Source organism: Chrysochloris asiatica, unplaced genomic scaffold, assembly GCF_000296735.1.
Source record: "Chrysochloris asiatica unplaced genomic scaffold, ChrAsi1.0 scaffold00047, whole genome shotgun sequence".
NCBI lineage: Eukaryota > Metazoa > Chordata > Mammalia > Afrosoricida > Chrysochloridae > Chrysochloris > Chrysochloris asiatica.
Genome location: NW_006408565.1, coordinates 14,981,437 through 15,004,244, shown reverse-complemented (window position 1 = coordinate 15,004,244; position 22,808 = coordinate 14,981,437). Strand labels below are relative to the sequence as shown.

Below are 22,808 nucleotides of genomic sequence, written 5' to 3'. Positions count from 1 at the left end.
TAACAACAACAACAACAACATCCCCACCCCAGGAGTCCTGGTGTGGCACTGTGGGTAAATGCTCCAGACTGCAAAGCCGTTTGAACTGCAAGGTCGGCAGTTCAAGCTCATCAGCTACTCCTCAGAAACCCTATACAGGGTCGATATGGGTCAGAATCGACTCGATGGCACTTCACAACAACAACAATCCCCACCCCAAGGCTGGCCCGTAGGGAAACTCACGCCTCACACTCATGTTCATCCTCTGTCTGGAAATGGTACGTCCGATTGTCTGTTGGGAGAAAGGGGACATCTGGCCCACAGAAATTCTGCTCTTCTTTCCTGGGGACAGGAAGCCCTCACCCAAACTAGCAGGGGTGGGGAGGATAATGAGTCTGGCCAGCAGTGGGTACAACGTCTCAGAAGTTTCTCCCAAGTACGAAACCAGTAAGACTTCTGTATGGATCTCCCCTCCCAGACGTTGGTTCCAGGGTCAGGGCAGGCCTCCTAAGGAGAGGACCCCACCCAGCTGAGGGGCAGAATGTTCTTCATCCCCAATGCCCTCAGCCTGTTGCCTGGTTCCCTGCTTCCCACCTCTCCCCTCCCACTAGACTGCCTTGCCCAAGGTTCTGATCTAATCACACCACTTCCCTGCCCTAAGATCTCCCATGGCTTCCATTGCTAGGAAATAAGCTCTGCTCTTTCAGGGAGCATTCGTATTCCTCATCTCCCACTGCTCCACCATATGAACCCTCTACTCCGGCCAAATTGGCCAGACCCATTCTCCTGCCTCCACACTTGCACCCTGCCAATTCTATTTCCACAATGACCTCCCCAAACTCTACACTCTACATGGCCTTCAAGGCCAAATTCAACTGTTCTCTCCTTGAAGTAGCTTTCCCTGGTTCTCCGTACTAGGGCACATCTCATCATCAGTGGTTCCGTATCTGCAGCTCTTTTCTGGACACTCCTCCCTCCTCATCTTATCGTTCTGTGTCCCGACCTCACACTCCTGTCAGACAGAGCTTCCTGAGGATAGAATCTAGATCTTTCTCAGGCTGCACCCACCCCCACATAAAGCCTGGCACAAAAGGCTCCAGAGGATGAAAGTGGAAAGTCGAAAGTAAGGCTAATTTTGAGAATTAAAAAAATCCAAATCCACTCAAATGTGTTTTATAGAAATCATTTTCACGTTCACTACGATATAGGATGAAACCTCTAAAAGGCGACTCTAGGGCCTAAGGAGGATTTATGCTTGTAGTAGTAGCTGTCTGATAAATACGTGTGGAACTGGACATAAATCCCTAATTAAAGGGTCCTGAGAGCTGACCGTTCTCTTGGAAAAGCCCTGGGGAAGGGGGACAGGGACAACTCACGGGTCACCAGGTCAAAGCATTTCTTCTCCTCGGGGTTTGGCCTCACTTGGCACGTCAGCAAGGTCAGCTTCACTGGGGGCCGATTTATCTGTGGGAATTTGGGAACAGAGGATGGACCTTTGGGTCTTCCAAACTCTTTGGACCTGTGTTTCTTGTCTGTGAAATGGGCATAATTACCCTGTTCCAGCTTTTTTTCTCTTCCCTAACACCTCAAGGAGGTAGAGTGTGGGTAAAGACTAGGTTGGGGCTTTAACTCTGATCTTTCTTCTTCCCAAGTTTCTCCAGCACCTCAGATCCAACTCTATCCCCCCACGACAGCTTCTCAACAAAAGGAGACAGGGTCTGAGCAGCCTTCCAAGCATCCTGGGAGCCAGTCTTGAAAGGAGGGCTCAGTGTTTGTCTGCTTAGAACACCATGTGGAGAGGACGCACCCTGCTGAGACCCTAGTCCCTCACCGTGCTGTGTGAAATGGTCAGGCAGCCGTACTTGACTCCACACTTCCTTTTCTGCCAGACTCTTCGAATTCTAGGGCCCGAAGAGAGAGGAAGGTTGTTAGCCAAGGGTGACATCTAATTCCCCTGTATCAGACAAGAGTCCTGAACCAGGTCCTAAGCTCCACCTGTATAACCTCCAATCACACCTTTTTATCCCTTTGCTCCCCTGACCCAACTCACTTCACTCTCTGGGAGCCCTGCACTTAGGAAGCTCCAGTCTGATTTGGGGGGTACGACAACACAGTTTTCCTCTCTGGGAATTTATACTCTAAAGGGGACAGTGTGGCTTTGGTTCTGTAAGAATTTCTAGTCTCCAACGGAAGAGACACAGGGAGGGTTAACGAAATGCTCCTCTCTGATCAAAGCTGATTAGTCATTAAAAACATTTCATAAGGGCCTCTGCATTTCAGTTTTTTTTTAAAATACCATACAGCAAGAAGACAGGTACAGCCAACATTTCAATTTCTAGGTATATTTAGTGGATTGTAGAGGCTAACGTAGTGGTTACGAGTTGGGTGGCTAATCTCACCGTCAGCAGTTCAAAACTACCAGCTATTCCGCGGGAGAAAGATGAAGCTTTCTACTCCCGTCAAGATTTCCAGCCTCGGAAACCTTGTTGCTATGAATTGGAACCGACTGGACGGCACACCACCACCAGAGGCTAAGAGTGAGCACATGGAACAGACTGCCCAAAGCAAGGCGAAAGGCACAGCCAACGTTTATTTTCAGGCATATTCAGAAGACTGAAAAGGCTCAGCGTGAGTGCATGGAACAGACTGTCCAGAGCATGACTACTCCGTAAGTATTAACACAGCTAGTCGTCTTTTTCATAAAGAACATCACCAGCGATCTTCAGCGGCAGTTCACAGGCCCAGGTATCATGTACCTGTATCACAAGCCCAGGATTCTGATGCTTCTGTAATGCCTACTGATCCTGGAAACCTGCACAAATGGTAAGAAGAGCCCCTTTGGGCTGCTCCCTCAAACCCTGCCAATTACTGTGTGACTTTGCCTAGGTTACTTAAGCTCTCTGAGTCACTTACCCATCACTTTTCTTGTAGAGAAAGCCCACCTTCTCTGTCCCAAACTGCTTGTTGCCTTGGTGCTGGTGGATGCTGTAGCCACCCGAGTTCTTCCGGCCCAGACTCTCCTGTTCCTCAGACATGCAAAGTAGACCTCAGGTGTCTGGCCTGGTTCTCACACAGAGAGACCTCTTCCCTCCCTGCTGGGTCTTACAGAAGGAAGAGCATTGGGGAACATTCAGGGGCTGACCTCTCTGCTTTCTAGCTGGAGTGTCCCCCGGAGGGAGTCCCGGAGCTGGGTCAGCTTCTGCAGCTCTTCCTCCTGGGCTTGGCGCAGCTGTGGGGCAGAGTGCAGGATGCCACCATTAGGCCGCAGAGGTCCAGGTGCAGAGCTCAGACCCAGGGTAGTGGACCAGTGGTCTTGTTACATGGGCAGGAGGCCAGGGTGTTTTCAGAAGAGAAGGGAGCTCGACTTACTGTGTGTACCGAGGCCGCCAGCTTCTCTATGAAGGGAGACAGGCTCTGAGCGGCTTTCCAGCCATCTTGGAAAAAGCTAAGAAGCATTCAAGGCCAAAACAAGGGACCAAAGAGAGGAAAATGAGAAGTATGGGAGGGAGTTGCTCTAAGGATCACAGGACACCAAGGGGCAGGGGAGTCTGATGGTCCAGAGCAGGCACTCTGAAGTCAGACTGTCTAGGTTCAGGTCCCACTGACTAGTTAGCTGTGTGATCTCAATAAATCTGAGCCTCAGTTTTTCCCCCATCTGTAAAATGGGGATAATAACAGCCCCTGCTCATAGGGCTGTTGAGGGATTAAGTGAGATTAAATGTGCAAAGCACTTTGTGCCAGATACGAGGAGCTATGAAAAACAGTACCAATGATGTATTGCCATCTGATGGTCCGCCAGACCCTGAAGACAGGCCTTGCTCTGTGTTACCTGAAAGGGTCACGGGGCATGGGAGTAGAGGTGGGGCCCAGCGTCCTTGGCACGTGGGGAGACACGTACTTGTGCTGGGCGTGGAAGAACTTGATGAGGCTCTGCAGAAAATCAGGACCTTGTTTCACCTGGCTCTCCCCAGCTTTGAGCAGATACTAGGAAAAATGGCAGGGCAAGAGGTGTGATGTGCTGAAGCAGAATCCTGAGGACAGGGGCTACATCCCCACCCCAGGCTGGTCCTCCTGACTACAACCGAGCCTCAGACATACCATAGTGCCATCTGGCCAAGACTGGTGGATTTGGGTGAGGCAGACAGAACACCCACCATCCCTCCCTCATCCCTGGGGCACCCTTACCTCACACGTGTGCAGCTGGAAGATGCGCCGTTCTTTCTGTGTGTCCTGGGCCACTTCCCCAGCACTCCCTCCAGTTGCCCTGGCACGATCCCTCTCTTTCTCCAGCTTGGCTCTAGGTCCCAAGGAAAGAGAGGCCTGAACAACTCTCCCACAGTTCTCTTCATGTCCCAGATACCCCAGAGTGAGGGGGTACTCGAGGTTCACAAGACCCTCCTTTATGCCAGCCAGTGTGGTGGGGCTGGGGTGTCGTGGTGAACAAGGCAGTCAGGAGATCCACACGCTCAGTGGGAAGAGATGGGAATCAAACCACAACCAAGACCAGATCTATGGGAGCCTGAAGTGGGGAGGAGCCAACATTGCCTTGAGTTGAGAACTGACCTTGAGAAGGAAGCTAGGGCTGGGCAGGAGGGTCAGATCACATGACAGTCTAGAGGCAGGAGGGGTCAGGGAACACACAGAAGGTCTGAGGGGCTCGAGTGCAGAGATGGGAGAGGACGTTCCAGATGAATGACCAGACCATGTGGGGTCTGAGGTTGTTGCTGTTAGTTGTCAGCTGAATTCTGACTCATGGTGAACCCATGTGTGCAGAGTGCAACTGCTCCATTGGGTTTTCAGGTCTGTCATCTTTGGGAAGCAGACTGCCAGGCATTACTTCTGAGGTACCTGTGATGTTTGAACCACCAACCTGTAGTTTAGTAAGCCGGTGATTAAACATTTGTGCCACACAGGGACTCCCATAAGGAACCTGGTAGTGCAGTGCTTAAGTGCTCAGCTGCTAACGACGCATGTTGGTAGCTCATACCCACTCTAGAGGCTCAGCAGACTTGGTGATCTGCTCCCATAAAGACAGCCTAAAAACTTGTACGGGGCAGTTCTCTGTCCTACAGGGGGGCGACACTTCGGAACTGACTCCCCGGTACACACCACCACCACCAGGGACTCCCATGCACTCACATTCAGACCGTATCAAGTGTCTTGATCTTTATCCGAAGGTACTGGGAAGAATTTGAAGGCTTTTGTGCAGGGAGGTGATGGATTCAGATAGGACCAGGTGGGATTCGGGGGGATGAGTTCTGATTTTGGAGGAGGGATTTAGGACAGGCTCTTCTGAGCCTACGGGGCTTTCCATGTAAAGGTGTATACCACTGGTCAAGTGCTTCCCATTCTGATTGCAGAATAGCCTTCCCCTATGGCTCTCAAGGATTGGCTGGTTTCCCTGTCTGGGAAGGGGTAGAGTGTGTGGAAGTGGTTTTGAAATCTCATGACCATCAGACTGCCTACTTCCAGACAGGAGAGTATTTCCACATCAGGGGATGGATGCATGTGACCACAACTTTAAGTGAAGGTGTCTTCACCAGAATGTTTTCCAGTGGATGCCAGCCCCAGAGAGGGCAGAGCAGGGCTTAATATGGGTGCTGCTGCTTACCAGCTCTCAGGCATCACTGTTCTATCTGTAGGATATCTGGAGGCAGAGTGGGTTAAGTGCTGAACTGCTAACTGCAAGGACAGTGGTTGAAACCCACCAATTGTTCCGCAGGAGAAAGACGAGGCTATCTGCTCCTGTGATTTAGTCTTGGAAACCTCAAGGAGAAGGTCTACTGTGTTCCATCGGGTTGCTTGCTGTTGAGTGCCGCTGAGTCAGTTCTGACTCATAGCGACCCTGTATAGGGTTTCCGAAGAGCAGCTGGTAGGTTTGAATCACTGACCTTGTGGTTCAAACAACTTTGTGGTCCAGTGTGTATGTATCCCACAGTGCCACCCCAGGACTCCACAGGGTTGCTATGAGTCATAAGTGACTCGATGGCAGTGGGTTTGATCTGGGTTTAGGTCTCAGGTTTCCTGTCTATAAAAAGAGTGTGCAATAGCTTCAGATGAATACTTTTGGTGGCTTGTGGCTCTAAAGTTCTGGGCCTTATTGAGGTGTTTTGTTTGCAGAGTCTGTCTCTGGACACCTGTATGGCAACCTTAAACCTGGGGTTACAGTCCCTGACATTTGGGGTTGGGCACTGTACAATGCTCAGCAGCAGCCTTGGCCTCTCCTCCCAGTAGCAACCCCTTGTGACATTCACAGATGTCATCAGATGTTTCAGAATGTCTGTCAGGGTGTGTGTATGTGTGTGTGTGTGGTGGGGGAATAATGTTGCCACCCCTTAACCAGTGTTAAGAACCACTGATATAGGGCAGCCTTGCTCTCGTTTTTTGTTTTTGTTTTTTTAACAATTTTCTAAGAAGGGGGTATTTTTCATTTCCCCAAAGCTTTATGATACCCCAAGTGTTTGTGGCAGGGTCAGTTGGGGTGCGGACTCTCTGAACTGGTTCTGAGGGTCAGGGCAAATGAAGCATATTTTGGGGATCTGGTAATGAGCAGCAGAGAAAGGAGAAGATCCTCAAATGATCACAGTTTGCAAACATTTTAGATGCTGGGGTATTTTTATTTCCTTTGAATGGAGTTGTGGCAGAAGGAATGAAAGGAAACAGTAAATACAAAGAGATTAAATGCTAGTAACTAGGAGGTCAGGTGACTGGAGATGGAGGCAAGGGAACTTCAAAAAGTCGGTGGAAAATTCCATTTTCCTACAAACTTACTAAGTCTCCTTGTACAGCAACAATCTAATTATTATTCAGAGTGGGGAACAAGAACTTCCAGTGATTTGAGGTAGCCAGGATGAGGGGGATAGGCGAGGAAGAAAATACCAACAAATCATGCACCATTCACCAATTCTGGTGCCTTGAGGTGCCACATCTCCCATGATGTCTTTTCTTACCATCCCTTCCTCCACCCAAAGAAGACGACCTTCTTTTCCTGCTACCTCTGCTGATACTATCAGTGTAGTGGTATCAGTTCGTAGTTCAGTTATGCCTGGGCCCACCTTTCTTGCCTTACAAGGCTGTGGCGCCCACCAAGGTGGGCCTGTGCTGGCACTGCGTTTCCTCCTACCACTTGGTAATTGGGGATGATGACAGTATTTTCTCTCCCTGTCCCTAGGAACAAAGCTGCTGACAGATATAAAGAGCTTATCACAGTGTCTGACAAAGGAAGTTTTCACTAAGTATTAGCTGTCACTATTACTGGTTATTATTTTTAAGTACTAACTTTGTTTTTGAAAGGACAAATGGTTGAGAGCCAGGGTGTGGTCTGCATGGTAGTTACTTTTTTATTATGGTCCTTCTAGCCAAATTTCTCCATTCTGTGATATATTATAAATCCTAACCTCTACTCTGGTGACTGGAGTCCTGGTGTGGCGCTGTGGGTTAATGCGTCAGACTGCAAAGTCGTTTGAACTGCAAGGTCGGTGGTTCAAGCTCACCAGCTGCTGCTTGGAAATCCTATACAGGACTGCTTTGGGTCGGAATAGACTCAACAGCACATAATAACAACAACTCTTGTGATTATAAACCCATTTTGAAGTGAGTTGTTAAAGAGGCAAGATTAAAGTGGAACTAAGGGGTAAGGAGTCCTAGAGTGGCACTGTGGATTAATGCACTAGATTGCAAAGTCAGTTTGAACTGTAAGGTTAGTGGTTCAAGCTCACCAGTTGCTCCTTAGAAACCCTCTAGAGGGTCGCTAAGGGTCAGGACCAACTCGATGGCATTTAACAACAACAAGGGGTAAGGATAATGATGGAACTAAATTTTATGGATGCTCCCACCTGACTAGAGGGTATGACTCAATCACCACCTTAGTTTCTCTTGGGGGCATGGTCTGGTTCAATTTATAGAAGTTTGGGTCAAAAATTATCCATCCTCCAGTTATATTAAGACGCCTATCTACATACCATGGCTGATGACACACTGTGCGTGCATGTGACATGATTCTGTTGAGTAGATGAGTGACAGCGGATTATGTGGCAAACCATCTGCAAATCAGCCATGGCTCTGCCTATGAAATAATCCATCACAGACTTGAGTTTCAAAAAGTTTGTGTGAGATGGGTACCAAGACAATTCAAGGAAGAGCATAAACAGAAGTGTTTGGACATCTGCAAACAAAATTTGGACCAATACTCAGAGGAAGGTAAAAGTTTCTTAAAAAGTTGTTATTGGTGGTGAGACATGGATGGATTCATCACTGTGAGCCTGAGAGTAAACAGTAGAGTATGGTATGGAAACATCCTCAATCACCGACCAAGAAAAAGTTCAAAAGTCAACCATCAGCTGGAAAATTGATGCTTACAGTTTCCTGGGATTCTCAAGGGCCAGTATTGGAACACTATCAGGAAAAAGGTTGAACAATCAACAGTGCTCGTTACAGTAAGATGTGCACTGAAGAGCTGAAGCCTAAACCAGATTAAATGCAGAAGACTGCTATTCTAGGGCCTTGTGATACTGTATGACAATGCACATCGGCACACCTCTACCCACTGTTGATACTCTGCAAAACCTTCCTTTTGTGGTCTTAAAGCATCCTGCCTATAGTACTGATCTTGCTCCATCAGACTTTTACCTGTTTGGTCCCCTGAAAGCAGCCCTTCAAGGACAAAGATTCACCTCTGATGAAGACGTGACGACAACAGTGCATTTGTGGCTCCCAGCTCAGCATAAAACATTTTTAAAAAGGGAATATGAGAGCTTGTTGACAGATGGACAAAGTGTATTGAAAAGCAAGATTATTTTGAAAAAACGATGTATTTGTCTTTTCTAAAAGTTGATTAAAATAAATTCTTACAGTCATAGTGTGGGCAATTTTTGACTCACCCTCATAGGATTGCTTTAGAAAAGCTCTCGCTCTTACCCTGGATCTTGTATCTGGCTCATTACACCTGATCTCCAGTTCATGGGACTTTCGGCCAGTCCCATGACCTGATTCACCAGCCCCTGCAGCCTACTGCACCAGCAGTCTGTCTTCTGACCTGCCAATTTAGGTTCCTCAACTCCTGAGACTACGTGGATGAGAGCATGCCTCCAGACTGGTCTCTGAACTATGGATTTGGGACATGCCAGCCTCCACAACTGTGAGTTTCGTGAGATACTACAGCGTGTTGTAGAACCCTGGGACATGAAGAATGGGAGAGTGGTGACTGATATCAGGATTATGGAGGGGCATAATACATCAGAACTGACTTGGTGGCACTTAACAACAACAATAAAACATGCTGGAAATGTCCGACAGTTAGGATTTCTTTAACCTCCTACTCATAGCAACGGGCCTCAGGCTGATTTCTCTAAAATAAATTATTCAGGCAATTGGGATTAAACTATTACCCCTTTACTGAACATTTTGAATCCAGATTCTCAAGAGATCCAACCTTAATTTGAATCGTTTTCTCTGAAAGAACAATGAACTCCTGCAGTAGCTTTGGACTCCTGGTGTGGCTCTATAGGATCAGTACTGGACTGTGAACCACAAGGTCAGCAGTTCAAATCCACTAACTCTTCCTTGGAAACCCTATACAGGGTTGCTATGAGGCAGAACTGACTCAACAGCACTTAACGACAACAACAACATATGGCTTTGCCCTACATTTAATAGTGAACATAAAGTTTCTACAGAAGTTCATGCTCAAAGGAGGGAGTGATACATAGGGGTGGCTCCCCATAAAATAACAAAAAAATTTTTTGGTTGTTTAGTCTGTTTCTGAAAAGTTGACTCACGGCTGTTAGAAGGGAAAAGTAAGATTGTCCATGAGAAGAACATGTGTGATGTTTGACATAGATTCCTTATAGTAAGGTCCACTTAATGTTATATTAAGGGAGCACGGTGGTACCCTAAGATAAGCACTGGACTACAAATCACACTGTCAGTGGTTCGAGCCCACTAGCTGTTCTGCATGACAAAGACGAGGCTTTCTGCTCCCACAAACCTTGGAAATGCTATACAGGGTCACTATGAGTCGGAACCAACTTGATGGCACACAATACCTTTATGCCACATTCTCTGGTAGACCCTTCACATGGTAAAGTGGTGTCTCTTTGAGGCAAGAATCATAGCCCTATTTTACAGATGAGGATCCTGAGGCTCAGAGATAACAAGTTACTTACCCAAGTCACACAGCTTGAGTCTGGGGGCAACCCTGGTAACTGCCTCTGCAACTCATCTCTGTTCCCCCTCCCCTGACTTCATCTAATTGGTGACAACCACCCCAGTTCTTTTCTGAGAGATCACAGTCAGGGACCGTTTGACAGATGATGAAGTTGAGACCAAAGAGGGGAAAGGACTAGACGGCAAACTTGTCCAGGAAATGCTTGGAACTGAGGCCTGGGCTCCCAGCACCCAGTCCCCTGTTGCGCTCTCTGGCTCAGAGTTGATGGTCAATAAATACTAACATGCCAGGCACTTGATATGCATTGTGCTTATTCCATTCCCACATCAACCCTGCAAGATATCACTGGCCCCATTTTACAGGAAACACACACAAAGAATGAACAGCCTGCGTACACTTGGCCCCTCCACAGAGCCTAAGAGGCCTCTCTTGGCAGCCTCAGGTGAAGAGGTAACCCTCCTCCTATATGAAGAGCCAGGAGGTGAGGCTCTCATTGGTATCCGTCAGATACTATCAGGGCTCAGAGGCCCTATGAGCTGCTGCCCAGACTGGTTTGGTAAGAACAAGGTGGAGTTACACAGTAATTTATACTCACAGGTATCTGGAACCCCGATGGAAAGCAATGTGGTGTGGGCTGAACTGTGTCCTTCCCAAGTCTTGGTTCCTGTGACTTTGGCTTTACTGGGAAATTGGGTGTTTCTTTGCATATGTAAAGTTAAGACGAGGCCATGATGGATTAGGGTGGGCCCAAATCCAATGACTGGCATTCATATAAGAGGCAAATTTGAACACAGAGACAAAAACACTGGGGGGAGATAACCACATGAAGACGGAGACTGGAGAGGTGCTGCCACACCTAGGAGTGCCAAAAAAGGCCAGCAGCTACCAGGCGCTAGGAAGAGGCAAGGAAGGAACCTTCTCTACAGCTGTGAGAGGGAGCATGGCCCTGCCAACACCTGGATTTGGGGCTTATAGCCTCCAGAAGTGACAGAATAAATTTCTGCTGTTTGTGGCAATTTCTTATGGCAGCCCTAGGAAACACACAGACACCTGTGCTAGGTTACATAGTGCAAACTATGTAGGGTACACGGCAGGGACCAGGAGACCCATCGGTGTGGAGAAGGAGCGCTTGACAAAGAAGTGTGGGTTCTAGCTCAGGTCTTATCAATACCTCAGCAAATAACCTAAAGAAACCTTTTTCCCCAAAGATAAAACGGACTCTTTTCTCTTAAGGAAATGTTATAGGCAAGCTGCAAGGAGGGTGAGGTGCTTTTTCTTTCCACTTGGCAGATGATGCCCTAAAAGTTAAGGGCTTAGTCAAGGTAATTCAGGAAGGTGAGGGCCCTGAGCCCCACACCCAATCATAAAGACAAAGATAGCCTGCGTCCCCAGCATACCTCTCTGGGTCTCTAAAGAGAACAGATGGCCCAGCCCATTACAGGCAGTGATGAGGCACCTGCAGTGGAGGCCCCACAGCTCCCACACCCATCACCAAAGGATTGACACCCACAGATTCAGTGGAAAGAGAGGATGCCACATTTCTTCAGACTCAGGGAGGTCTCCATGGTTCTAGGAGCTGGAGAGGCAATACAAAATCCAGGATCTACTTCTTGAACTTGACCCTACAGAAATAATTATGGGTGGGTGCAAAGACATATATAATCTCTAGGATGCTTCTCCACTGGTTATTGTTGTTGTCAGTTGCTGCTGAACTGGTTCCTGATTGATGGTGACTCAAGGAACTCCTGGTGTGGTGCTGTAGGTTCAGCACTGTGCTGTGAACTACAAGGTCGGCAGTTCAAACCCACCAGCTGCTTCTCAGAAAACCTATACTACGAGTCGGAACAGACTCAATGGCACTTAACAACAACATCATGTACAATGGGTTCAAATCACAGTGACCCATAGGATTTTCAATTGCTGATTTTCATAAGTAGACCATTAAGCCATTCTTCTAGCCTATCTCAGTGTGGAAACACCACAGACATCTGCTCAACTTCATAGCAACAAGCCAGCCACCATTGACAGACACTGGTGGCTTCACTTGAGGTGCGCTGGCTAGGAATCAAACTCTGGTCTCCCTCATTGTAAGGTAAAAGTTCTGCCACTGAGCCAGCATCAAATTGACCCTGACTCATAGTGACCCAATAGGACAGAGAACTACTCCATAGCGTTTCTCTCATAGGAGCAGCTAGAGGGTTTGAACCATCAACTTGGTGGTTATCAGCCCAATGCTTACACCACTGTGCCACCAGAGCACCTTTTCCAAATGATAAAGGAGGATTAAAATTATGTTGTATATGATTATGTAGGAAGTGTGGTGGCTCTAGACGATAGGCACTAGACTGTGAATCACAATGTCTGTGGTTTAAGCCCACCATGGGAGAAAGATGAGATTTTTTTGCTCCCAAAGACTTACAGCCTCAGAAATTCTATACAATGTTATTATGAAATGGACCCAACTGTACCATACTTAACAACAGTGACTATGTAAAGATGTGGTGGTGGTGGTTATGTGCCGTGGAGTCGGTTCCGACTCATAGTGAACCTGTACAGGGTTTCCAAGGCTGTAAATCTTTATCAGAGCAGAAAGCCTCACCTTTCTCCTGCGGAATGGCTGGTAGTTTCAAACTGCTGACCTTGCGGTTTGCAGCCCAATTTGTAACCACTATGCTACCAGACGTAGAAAGATGATTACAATGTATTTTTAAGTGGAAAAAATAAAACATTGCAAAGCAGTATGACTATCATGATAACAGTTTTGTAAAAAAAATATTTCTTGTTTCTTTATGTATGTTGTTGTTATTAAGTGCTATTGAGTTGGTTCCAACTCATAGCGATCCTGTATAGAGTTTCTGAGCAGCTGGTAAGTTTGAACCACGGACCTTGCAGTTCAAACTGACCTTGTGGTCCAGCGCTTATGCTACAGTGCCAAAACATATATAAAGACCAAGAGCATGACTAAAAAGATGTTCACACTTCAGACTTGGAAATTAAGAAATTTCTACTTTTTTTTTTGGTAGTTTCCTATTAAAAAAAAAAAATTATGGTTACTCATAGCTTGCTTAAAAAATAAAGAAAAGAGAAAAGAATCAGATACTTCCCACATTTCCACTTAAGAATAACTGAAATTTTTTCTTCAATGAATGTGTACTAGTTTTGGAAATTGCAAAAGAAATTTTTTTTTTTTTTTTTACGGAGGACAATGTTTGGAGGTCAGTTATTGTAGGGCCCTGAGGGCAGGGCTGAGGGCTGGGGGCAGGGGCAGCTTGAGGAGTCTCCACTGTGGAAAAGTGGTTAACTGGGTACCTGAGGTGCCTTCTGTTCCCAAACTGCCCCAGTAACTGATGAGTGATCTGGAGAACTATGTGGTATACACAGGAAGCCGAGGTATAACAACTCTCTCATCATCTTCTACGTCCAACTAAATGTTTATAGACATTGCCGGATGACATAGAAAGAGGGGCAAGAACCACAGGTCTGTCTCTGACTAGCTGTGTGACCACGAGCAAGTGACTTAACCTGCAATTTCTCCTTTGACAACTGGGAACGAATATCTCCCTTACAGGGCTGGACGAATGTGAGGAATAAATGACCAGCTTGTGGAGGTGTTCAGTAAACGGTAGCTTCTTCCTGTCCATGTTCATTCTGGGCTCACCGAGCAGGTGGATCTGCTCAGCACCTTGAGGACCCTTCACAATAGCTCCCCTTTGGTGGGTCCTAGACTCCAAACACAACTATACATAAACCACTTCCTGTCAACCCCATGACAGTGTGAGATACCACACACTTCTGCGTGACACATCCTGGCTGCATTTAGGATCTTCCTGATATCTAGCCTCCTGCACAACAGGGGGCGCTGGACTGAAAGATCAGTTTGAACTGCAAGGTCGGCAGTTCAAACTCAACAGCCACTCTTCGCAAACCCCACATAGGGTCACTATGAGTTGGAACCGACTCAACGGCACTTGACAACAACAACCACAGCACAACATAGGCATGACTTTCCTGGATAGCCCACCTGACTGCGGACACTTACATTTTGGCTTCGTAGTCCTTCCACGCCTTCTCCAACTGCTTTTTTGAATCCTGAGGTTTAAAAAGAATAATTTGCCCAACAGGGCACTTAGACACTGGAAGACGCACCACAATTTGCTACCTTTAGGGGACCCAATCTGCATATGCTGCTCTGAGCTTTACTCTAACCAACCCTGCCCCTGGTCCCATGCCCCAAGTTGTTGGAGGGTTCCCAACTGACCCCATTTCTCAGGGCTGAGTATCTTCTTCTACCCAACCTACTCTTCCAAGTAGCTAAGAATTGTCAGGTTTGGTGGGCCTTGGCCTGGGGTGGGGGAATTGATGGTTCCACAGAAGATGGAGATCAGCCATGAGGATCAGGATGGAAGGATGAAGGCCAAACTCCTCCCCTAACTTTACTCCACTGTTTTCTCCTGCCTGGCGCCACAGCATCCTCTCACCAGGGAGAGGACAGGCTGAGAAACATATGTACAGAGAGGTTGAGAAATCCACTCAAAACCTCACAACAAGCCAGTAAGACCTGGCTGACCCCTGGCCCAGCTCACCTGGGCCTCACCCAGTCGGGCTGCTCACACCCTTCTGAACAGCCCCCACTTCCCAGTGCCCCAGTCAGCCAAGTGAAAAAGCAGCCTGTCTGGTTTGGGTGGTTGGTTCCCAGCCTGCAGAGGGAGGAGCCCTCTGCAGAGAGGACAACTGCTCTCCTAGGTCTTCTACAGCAGACTTCCCAGGGAGGTCATTCTGTCACCTTCTTTGAGCTCTAGTCTGCTTCCAGCCAGGGGCTGCAGACACAGAGAGAACAGCCCAGGAGTGGGAGTTGGGAATCCTTGATTTCTACATGGGCTCCTCCACTCACAAACAAGTCATGTAACTCTCTGAACCTCAATTTCCTCAACTGCAGAGTGAACAGGATCCTCCCTCATAGGTCATAGTTAGAACAGCAAGAGACATTTCTTATGAAGGTCTGACAGTCAGTCAGCTGCCTTAGGCTGACGCTAGAGCAAGGGTCCTCTCCAGGGCCACCATGACAGCCCCCTCACTTGGGCTCAGCCCTTGGCCCAGCTCTGCCTCTCCTATGGTCTGCTGCCCATCCCCTTCTTCTTCTATGCACCACCCCACCCCACCCCCACTCCCAATTGAAGCTCACCTGCCGCCCGTCCCTTAGTTGTCCCTTCAAGAGACTGTCCAGGGGGAAAGAGACAATATTGTTCAGGTTCTGAACCTGGAAAAAGCAGATAGCCCCACCCCCAACTTGAGTTACTGTCTGATCAGCTACAAGGGGCTCAAGGTGCAATAAAGCACCATGAGACAAGGGGAACAACAGGGTAACAGAGGACAAGGAGAGACAGACGCAAAGACAAATGGGAGAAGGGGAAGAAGACATCTCATAAAACAGCCCATAAAGGCAGACCTACTCAGTCTCATTACCTCACCTCAGCTCACCTCACTCCAGAGCACCCTACAGCCCTTCCTATCCCAAGCCTCCCCCAGGGAACACTCCCTCACCTGGGCTCTTTCCTTTAGAAACCCTCCTCCACCCCAGCTCCTCACTAGAAGGAGAAGCAGAGATGGCACAGAGAAGCAGTAGTTGTACTAGAAGTCATAGGAAGGAGGAGAATGTAAGGGGTAGGTCAGACCTGGCAAAAAGATCTCAGGTCATGGGTCGGAGGTCACGGAAGACTACCGAAGGGAGGTCAGGTTCTTTGAATCACTAGATTTACCCGAGCCTGCTTTAAGGGTTGGCTGAGGAAGGTGAGGTGTCTCACCAGGTTTTTGAAAAGTGCAGCCACCTCTCGAGTGAACACAGCTAAGTTCAGGAAGCCTGTGGACAGCTCGTGGCTGTTTTGGGACAGGTGGCTGTTGCCCAAGGACTCCACAGCCTCTCGGTACTGCTCTTCATTCTCCACGTGGCCTGTGGGGGAGGAAAGGGAAGCTCCAGGCTGGGAAAAGAGCTGCCGTAACAGGCTGGACACACACATGTTGGCTCACTCACCCAGGCCAGAGCTGTGAATCGCACGCACGGACTTCTTGATTCTCTGCAGGATGGCTTGGTCTCCTTCCAGGTTCTGGAAGCAAACATGCACAGAGACTCAGGGGTGCTGTCTGGGTAGAGGTGCTTTCTCTTCCAAATACACACATACAGAGTTGCTGACCTTTGGAACACCTCCCGAGGGTCCTCCATTTCTACTCTCGAAAGCACAGTGCTGACACGCCGCTCTGTGCAGGCCACAGGCTTTTCTCTCCAAGTCCAATACAGGCCAAGCAAATGCAGAGATTCAAAGGCACAGGCACAGAGGGAAATGCCAGCCCTGAGGGCACTAACTAGTGTGCCAATCCAGACAAAACTGTTAGCTTCTCTGAGCCTCAGGTGTTTTGCGTGTCAAATGGGGATGACACCACAGCCTCATTGAGAGGATTCCTGATTTGATAAATCTATATAAAATGATGAGCAAAGGAGCAAAGGTAAAAACCCAGACATCTCAGCAATCCTCCAAGACACAGCTAGGGAAACACGTGCCCAGTATTTAAATCCCAGACTCAATAAGCAGCCATGTGAGGCCAAGGAGGAAGAGGTTGGATGTAATGGATGGTGAGGGGTTGGAGGCATTCATATATCCAGGTCCAGGGAGTGAGAGGAGGTAGAAAAAGCGCACTCCACCACCACGTGAGGAGGTGCAGGACAACATGAGGGTTATAGGACAAACATTAGACTGTGAGAAGAGGTCAGAAGATGGCAGGATGAGAAGCAGGACTCATGCTCCAGGTGGGCTTGGCCCAGATGGGAGACTTCCCACATACATTCCCTCTTTCAGGGGGGTATGGAAGCTGCCCACCTCATGAAACTCTTCTGAAATGCATTGAACTAAGAAATTACAGAAGGCAGCACTAAAAGGAGTCCATGGACCACAGAGGGGGAAACTGAACCCCAAAAGAAGGGCCTTTACCCAGAGTCCCACTGCTGAGCTGGGTTTTGGAGTGACATTCCAGTACAGTGCTGCGTTCTCATCACCTCTGCCCCACTCTGACCCCAGCATCACGTCACCTCTTTTGTCCAAAGAGTTGCTTCAACATGACAAGACTCTGCAAACACACTTGAGATGGTACCTTCAAAGATTCTAAACAATATTCACAGGAGACAAGCACAGACCTTGGAGGTAATATGGAGAGTTCTCGAGGCCCTCAAACTTTAGGAAGTTTTGTGACCTCGGGCAAGTTGACTATTCTGATTTTCCTCATTTTCCAACTGTTACACAGGGAAACAAGACCTACCTCTCAGGGTTGGTGTGAGACTGTGTGTATGAAATTGTCTGTGTAGAGGATTTAGTCTGCTGCCGGGCTAAATTACGTACATTATGTACTCAGTGAACTCTATCTATGCTCTGTGGCTGATTCTGGAAAGTTCTGTTAAATTCTGGGTACTTTTTATAGAAGTCTAACATTCCCCTCCCTGTATGTGCATGAACTTGAGATGTTTTCGTGCCTGGGACCAGTGGTGGCCCATCCCAGTGCTGAAGGAAGAAAGCCAATGAATCAGATGGACTGGGGAGAAGGAGCCATAGCTGAGTCCGCTAAATATCTAGGACACTTCTTACTGGAGAGACAAAAAGATGATAACATGGTCGGTCACCTCTGTAATTCCCAGAGCCCCAAACAGGGAGACACATTCACCAAATCCAGTATGTTAGAACACGATCCCTTACCCTAAAAAATTAAAAAGGGCAAACTCAAAGATGATTAATTTAAGGAGCTATGACTCCAGTCCAAAAGATAGTTCAAGTTTAAAATATAAACAATTTCTAAAGAGATTTAGAAACATTCCTAGAAAGCAGATCGATGTCCCTGGCATACAGGAGGTGCTCTATAACTGTTTGTCTGAATGAACGATGGTTTAAAAGTCCTGGGACACAGAACGAAGAGTGTATGTCCATGTTCTAGATACCTTTTGGAGGGGAGTCTCCTCTTATCCTATGCTCTGCATGTTGCCTTGTTTGTTCTGGACAAAGTGAACTGGACCAGTGGTGACACCTGACCCAAGCTAGGCCAATGAGAGTCTTTCTCCAGAGAATTTGGATTTGAGGCTCTGGGAAGTTAGTTATCTGTGTGGCAGTGCTAAAGCTGGGACATCTTTCCACCATGTGTAGAGAGAAAAGAACAAGGAGATGTGTTAAAAATCAAATCAGCCTCATGTAGCCACAGAAAGGCAGAAGAGAACAGCTTCCTGGATTCTGGCAGTTTCAGATTCTGGTATCTGATAGGCCCTTCCATCTTCTGGTCCCTGGGCCTCTGTGAAATACCCCAAATCAATCCAACAAATGCCTATTAGTCTTACAGCAAGTTTGAAAGGATTTTCCTTCCCTGCAGTTATAAAAGCATTGTGTAGAGACCACTGGTTGGTTCCCAACCAGAAGCCTGACCTTCCAGATGGGCACGTGCTCATTCAGAATAAAGACTATCTTTACCTGCATATCTTACAGCTAAACACAGTCATGTGACTTAGTTCTGGCCAATGGAATACAATGGAAATTATCTGTAAAAGGAAGAGGTTACCCCTTTGTCATCTTTTTCTAGATGCACTGTGATGTCTAGAGCTCCGGTTGAAGTCCTAGTGTGGCATTGTAGGATCAGCACTGGACTACTAACCACACGGTCAGTGGTTCAAACCCACCAGATACTCCTTGGAAACCTTACACAAGATCTCTATGAGTGGGAACTGACTCTACAGCACTGAACAACAAGAGAAGCTTGGGCCAGCCATCTTGGACCATGAAGTGGATTGTGGAGCAATGAAACTAAAGTACGGTCCTGGTAACTGGGTAGCCACCTAGACAAAAGAGAAATCACTGTGTATCTTATAGGAGCCACTGTTATACCAGGTATTTGTCATTTGATGTTAAACTTAGTCCTAACTGGTAAAGGCAGGTTGTTGTTGTTGTTGTTAAGTGCCGTGGAGTCGGTTCCGACTCATAGCGACCCTACACAGGGTTTCCGAGGCTGTAAATCTTTACGGGAGCAGACCGCCTCATCGGTAAAGGCAGGTAAGTCACCTTAATCACCCATAAACTGTCCCTTTATGCCATTGCCTGACATGTATCAGGAAATGTTTTTCCAGTAAGATATTGTTTTTTTTTCCACTGCTGTTGGCAAACATAGCTCATACAGCTATTCATTTATTCATACAACTAGCTATTGAGTGCTCACTATGTGTTCACATATCTAAAGGAAGAACCAAGTCAACAGACACTTAGACCAGGGTTCCATTACCAACAATGCACCTCATCTGTTGCAGCCATTACTTGTCAGGCTTGTGTGTTGCTATGATGTTGAACAGATTTCAGTAGTTTTGAGACTAAGAAGAATGAGGAAGCAAGGACTGGTAATCTACTTCTGAAAACTAGCCAATGAATCACAACAGTCCAATCCACACCGGATCATGGACATGGTCCTGGATTGGGCAACAATTTGTTCCATTGTGCACGGGGTCACCATAAGTCAGGGCCGACTAGATAGCAGCTAACAACAGCAACAATACAATGTAATGAAAGCTCTGACGGTAGATGAAGCCGGTACTGGGAAGTGTGCATAAGCTGTGATGCTTGAGTCCAGGCCCTCGGCAAACAGAAAAGAAACGAAGAGACTACTGTGAGGCGGGGTGGGAGAGCGCTTGGTATAAATGGCCAATTGCTAGAGGCAGGAGGTTTGCTTTGGGAAAAGAGACAAAGTTCAATCATTTGTTCACTTACTCAACAAGCATTTATTGGTAGGATAAGCACTGGATGGGTGACTGCAAGGTTGGAAGTTCAAACCCATCAGCTGCTCTCAGAACTGACTTGATGGTATACAACAGCAACAATATTCTAGGTAACCTGGTGGTGCTGTGGGATAGACAATGGGCTGCTAACTGCAAGGCTGTAAGTTCAAACCCACTAACTCCTCTGTGGGCAAAATATGAGGCTGCAGACATCTTTATAAGAGCAGACAGCTGTTCCTATAAAGATTTATAGTCTCAGAAACCTTATATGGGATTACTATGAGTCAGAATAGATCTAACTATCCTAGGTTTAGTTTGTTTTTAGTGGGGGTTGGGGGAGTTATTCCAGCTAGAAGAAGCCCTAGTGGCAGAGTGGTTAAGTGCTTTGCTGCTAACTGGAAAGTCAGTGGTTTGAACCCACCAGCTGCTCCACAGGAGAAAAATAAGGCAGTCTGCTTCCATAAAGATTTACAGGCTTGGAAACCCTATAGGGCAGTTTCCTCTATCCTATAGGGTTGCAATGGGTTTTTATTTTTATTCTAACTTGGCATGGTATGAGATGCCTGGGACATAGGCAATCAGACATAGTCTCGTCCTTCAAGAGGCTCACAGATACATAAACATACAAGTGCCTGAGGGAAATAACAAGGGGAGATTCTAACCACCCCTTTCTCAAGAACTATACCTACTTCTCACTTAATCAACTAGCTCATTATCTGACAATTCGCCCTTAGAGACGACTTAAGAGAAATTCTCAGGGGTGACTTCAATGGTCCAGGTCCCATGTGGGGCTAGGCCTTGGGTGCCCTCCATGGACTACACAGAATGATAAACCAGAGATTTATCAAAGAGTGGACCATGCAAGGGATGGTAGCTGACATGGTAATAAGACATCTTCCTTACATCTAGAACACCTTCTCTGTTTCAGCCAGAGAGGGTACAGGGCAACAGAGAGACTACTTAAGGGAAGTCTTAGGTAGGCAGGATGAGGTTGCTGGAGAGAAGCATGAAGGGAGGGAGAGAGAAGGGAGTTGTTCAAGGCTGCAAGGTTGGGGCAGATGGAGGTAGAGTAGGGTGATGGGAGGCAGTGGGCAACAGGAAACACCATCATCACCCCCCACAGTATGGGGAAGCTATGGAGGGAAGAGGGCCCTACTGAGCCACACACATCCTAAGGATATGCTGGCGAGTGCCTGACAGGCAGTGAACAACCAGGGGGGACACTTGGGTCAAAGACAGGGTTGAGCCCCCAGCTCTTGCATAACACCTGGTTTCACATAATGACCTGATCTTTGGTACCTAACCCTGTCTATAACTGAGGAGTGTGTATATTTGAAAATCATTCACACTGGGGTATAAAGGACTGGTAACACCTACTCAACCGCACTGCGGAGCTCAAAGATTTCAACTGAAGAAAATTCTGACAGTAGTCTGGGGAAGGGAAGGTATCTGGGGAAGGGAAGGTATCTGGGGAAGGGGGATACTAGTCCAGTCACTTCTCTAAATCTCCTCTTGTTTAAAAATAGGAGAAAATAATACGAGAAGAAAAAAAATTCATTCTCTATTTGATGCAGTTACTGTAAGGCTTCTATGAGCTCACAGACATGGTGGCATGGGGCCTGAGGAATTTGGAAACTATGAGTATGGTTCTTACTGTGATGTATTTTCTAACTCTGCATGAGCTCCATCCTTATCCTGCATGTCTGAGACTGGATACATGGGCCCAATGAATCCTTGACAGTCAGTGATTCTCCTGGACCAGAAATATCACCTGGGACCGTGTTAGAAAATGCAAGTTCTCAGACCCTCCCCCACACTGCCTGAATCAGGAACTCTGATAATGGAGCCCTCCAGGTGTCCCTGATGCATACTGAAGATTGAGACCCACTGGCCCAATGCTCCCATTCAGAGGGGCAGTGTTCTCAAACTAGCATCACTGAATCCTGGTGTGGCGCTGTGGGTTCATGTGCTAGATGAAAGGTTGGTTTGAACCTCAAGGTTGGTGGTTCAAGCTCACCAGCTGCTCCTTGGAAACCCTATACAGGGCTGCTATGGGTCGGAACCGACTCGAAGGCACTTAACAATAACAACATGGGTAAAATAATGTTATCCATTTCCAAGTGAAAGTGAAGTTGTTTGAGACTGTCTCAACTTTCCTGGTACTGGTTACTGGCACTCCCTCCCACTTCACAATGATCTTGCAAGACTCTCAGGTGCAGAGGGGGCAAAGGAAACCTCTACCACTGGAGTAGTCACAAAGGGACAAGATGTTCTGTGTTCCACATTACTTGTCATCCTCCTGGTCACCATCATCTTCATTTTAGAGATGAAGCTGCAGAGTAAAGTGTGTCCAGGTCACCCAGTGCTGGACCCCAGGAGAGCCTTTATACAACCCTAAGTCTGGTCAATTCCAATGCACCATGCTGCCCTACAAAGGCTAGAAAACACAGTTCCTTTGATCTGGGAGAACTGAGCCTGCCTCTGAACTCTACCACTTCTACCATATAAGGTCACCATTTCCTCAAACTCAGGGGAGGGAAGAAGAAAGGACAGGAGGAAACCTGTCCAAAGAAAACAAAGTAGACAGCAGAGGTGGGCCCTCAACTCCAAACACTTGATGGGCTGAAGAGAAATGAAATATGCTCCATTTGGCCCTGGAGTGTTGCAGACCGTCCAGACCCGGTCAGGAGTTTATGAGGCCCTGTGGGCCCAAGTGTTGCAGATCATACAGGCCGCAGGCTCTGAGGAACAGATTCTAGCCACCTGGCAGTCATAGCAAATTGTTTTTCATCTTAGTGTTCAGTTAGATTTGTTATTAAATGTAGACACAGAGCCCTGATATCCACAGATAAATGTGATATTTTCCTAAAAGCCAAGACT

General features: G+C 47.3%; 1 protein-coding gene across 4 annotated transcripts in view; it reads right to left on the bottom strand.

Moving 5' to 3' along the window:
* Positions 1–22,808, bottom strand: part of ASAP3 (ArfGAP with SH3 domain, ankyrin repeat and PH domain 3) — a 64,986-nt gene that overhangs the window by 7,561 nt on the left and 34,617 nt on the right. The window contains exons 2-13 of one of the 4 annotated variants that reach the window (XM_006862313.1): positions 16,173–16,245; positions 15,946–16,091; positions 15,327–15,401; positions 14,184–14,233; positions 4,165–4,276; positions 3,878–3,963; positions 3,349–3,424; positions 3,122–3,208; positions 2,893–3,005; positions 1,811–1,880; positions 1,356–1,443; positions 223–271 (exon numbers count right to left, since the gene is read on the bottom strand). In XM_006862313.1, coding sequence (XP_006862375.1) covers positions 223–271; positions 1,356–1,443; positions 1,811–1,880; positions 2,893–3,005; positions 3,122–3,208; positions 3,349–3,424; positions 3,878–3,963; positions 4,165–4,276; positions 14,184–14,233; positions 15,327–15,401; positions 15,946–16,091; positions 16,173–16,245 — 1,025 coding nt within the window. Of the gene's footprint in view, positions 1–222; positions 272–1,355; positions 1,444–1,810; positions 1,881–2,892; positions 3,006–3,121; positions 3,209–3,348; positions 3,425–3,877; positions 3,964–4,164; positions 4,300–14,183; positions 14,234–15,326; positions 15,402–15,945; positions 16,092–16,172; positions 16,246–22,808 lie in introns of all 4 variants that reach the window. The other 3 variants (XM_006862314.1, XM_006862315.1, XM_006862316.1) reach the window with 3 other exon arrangements.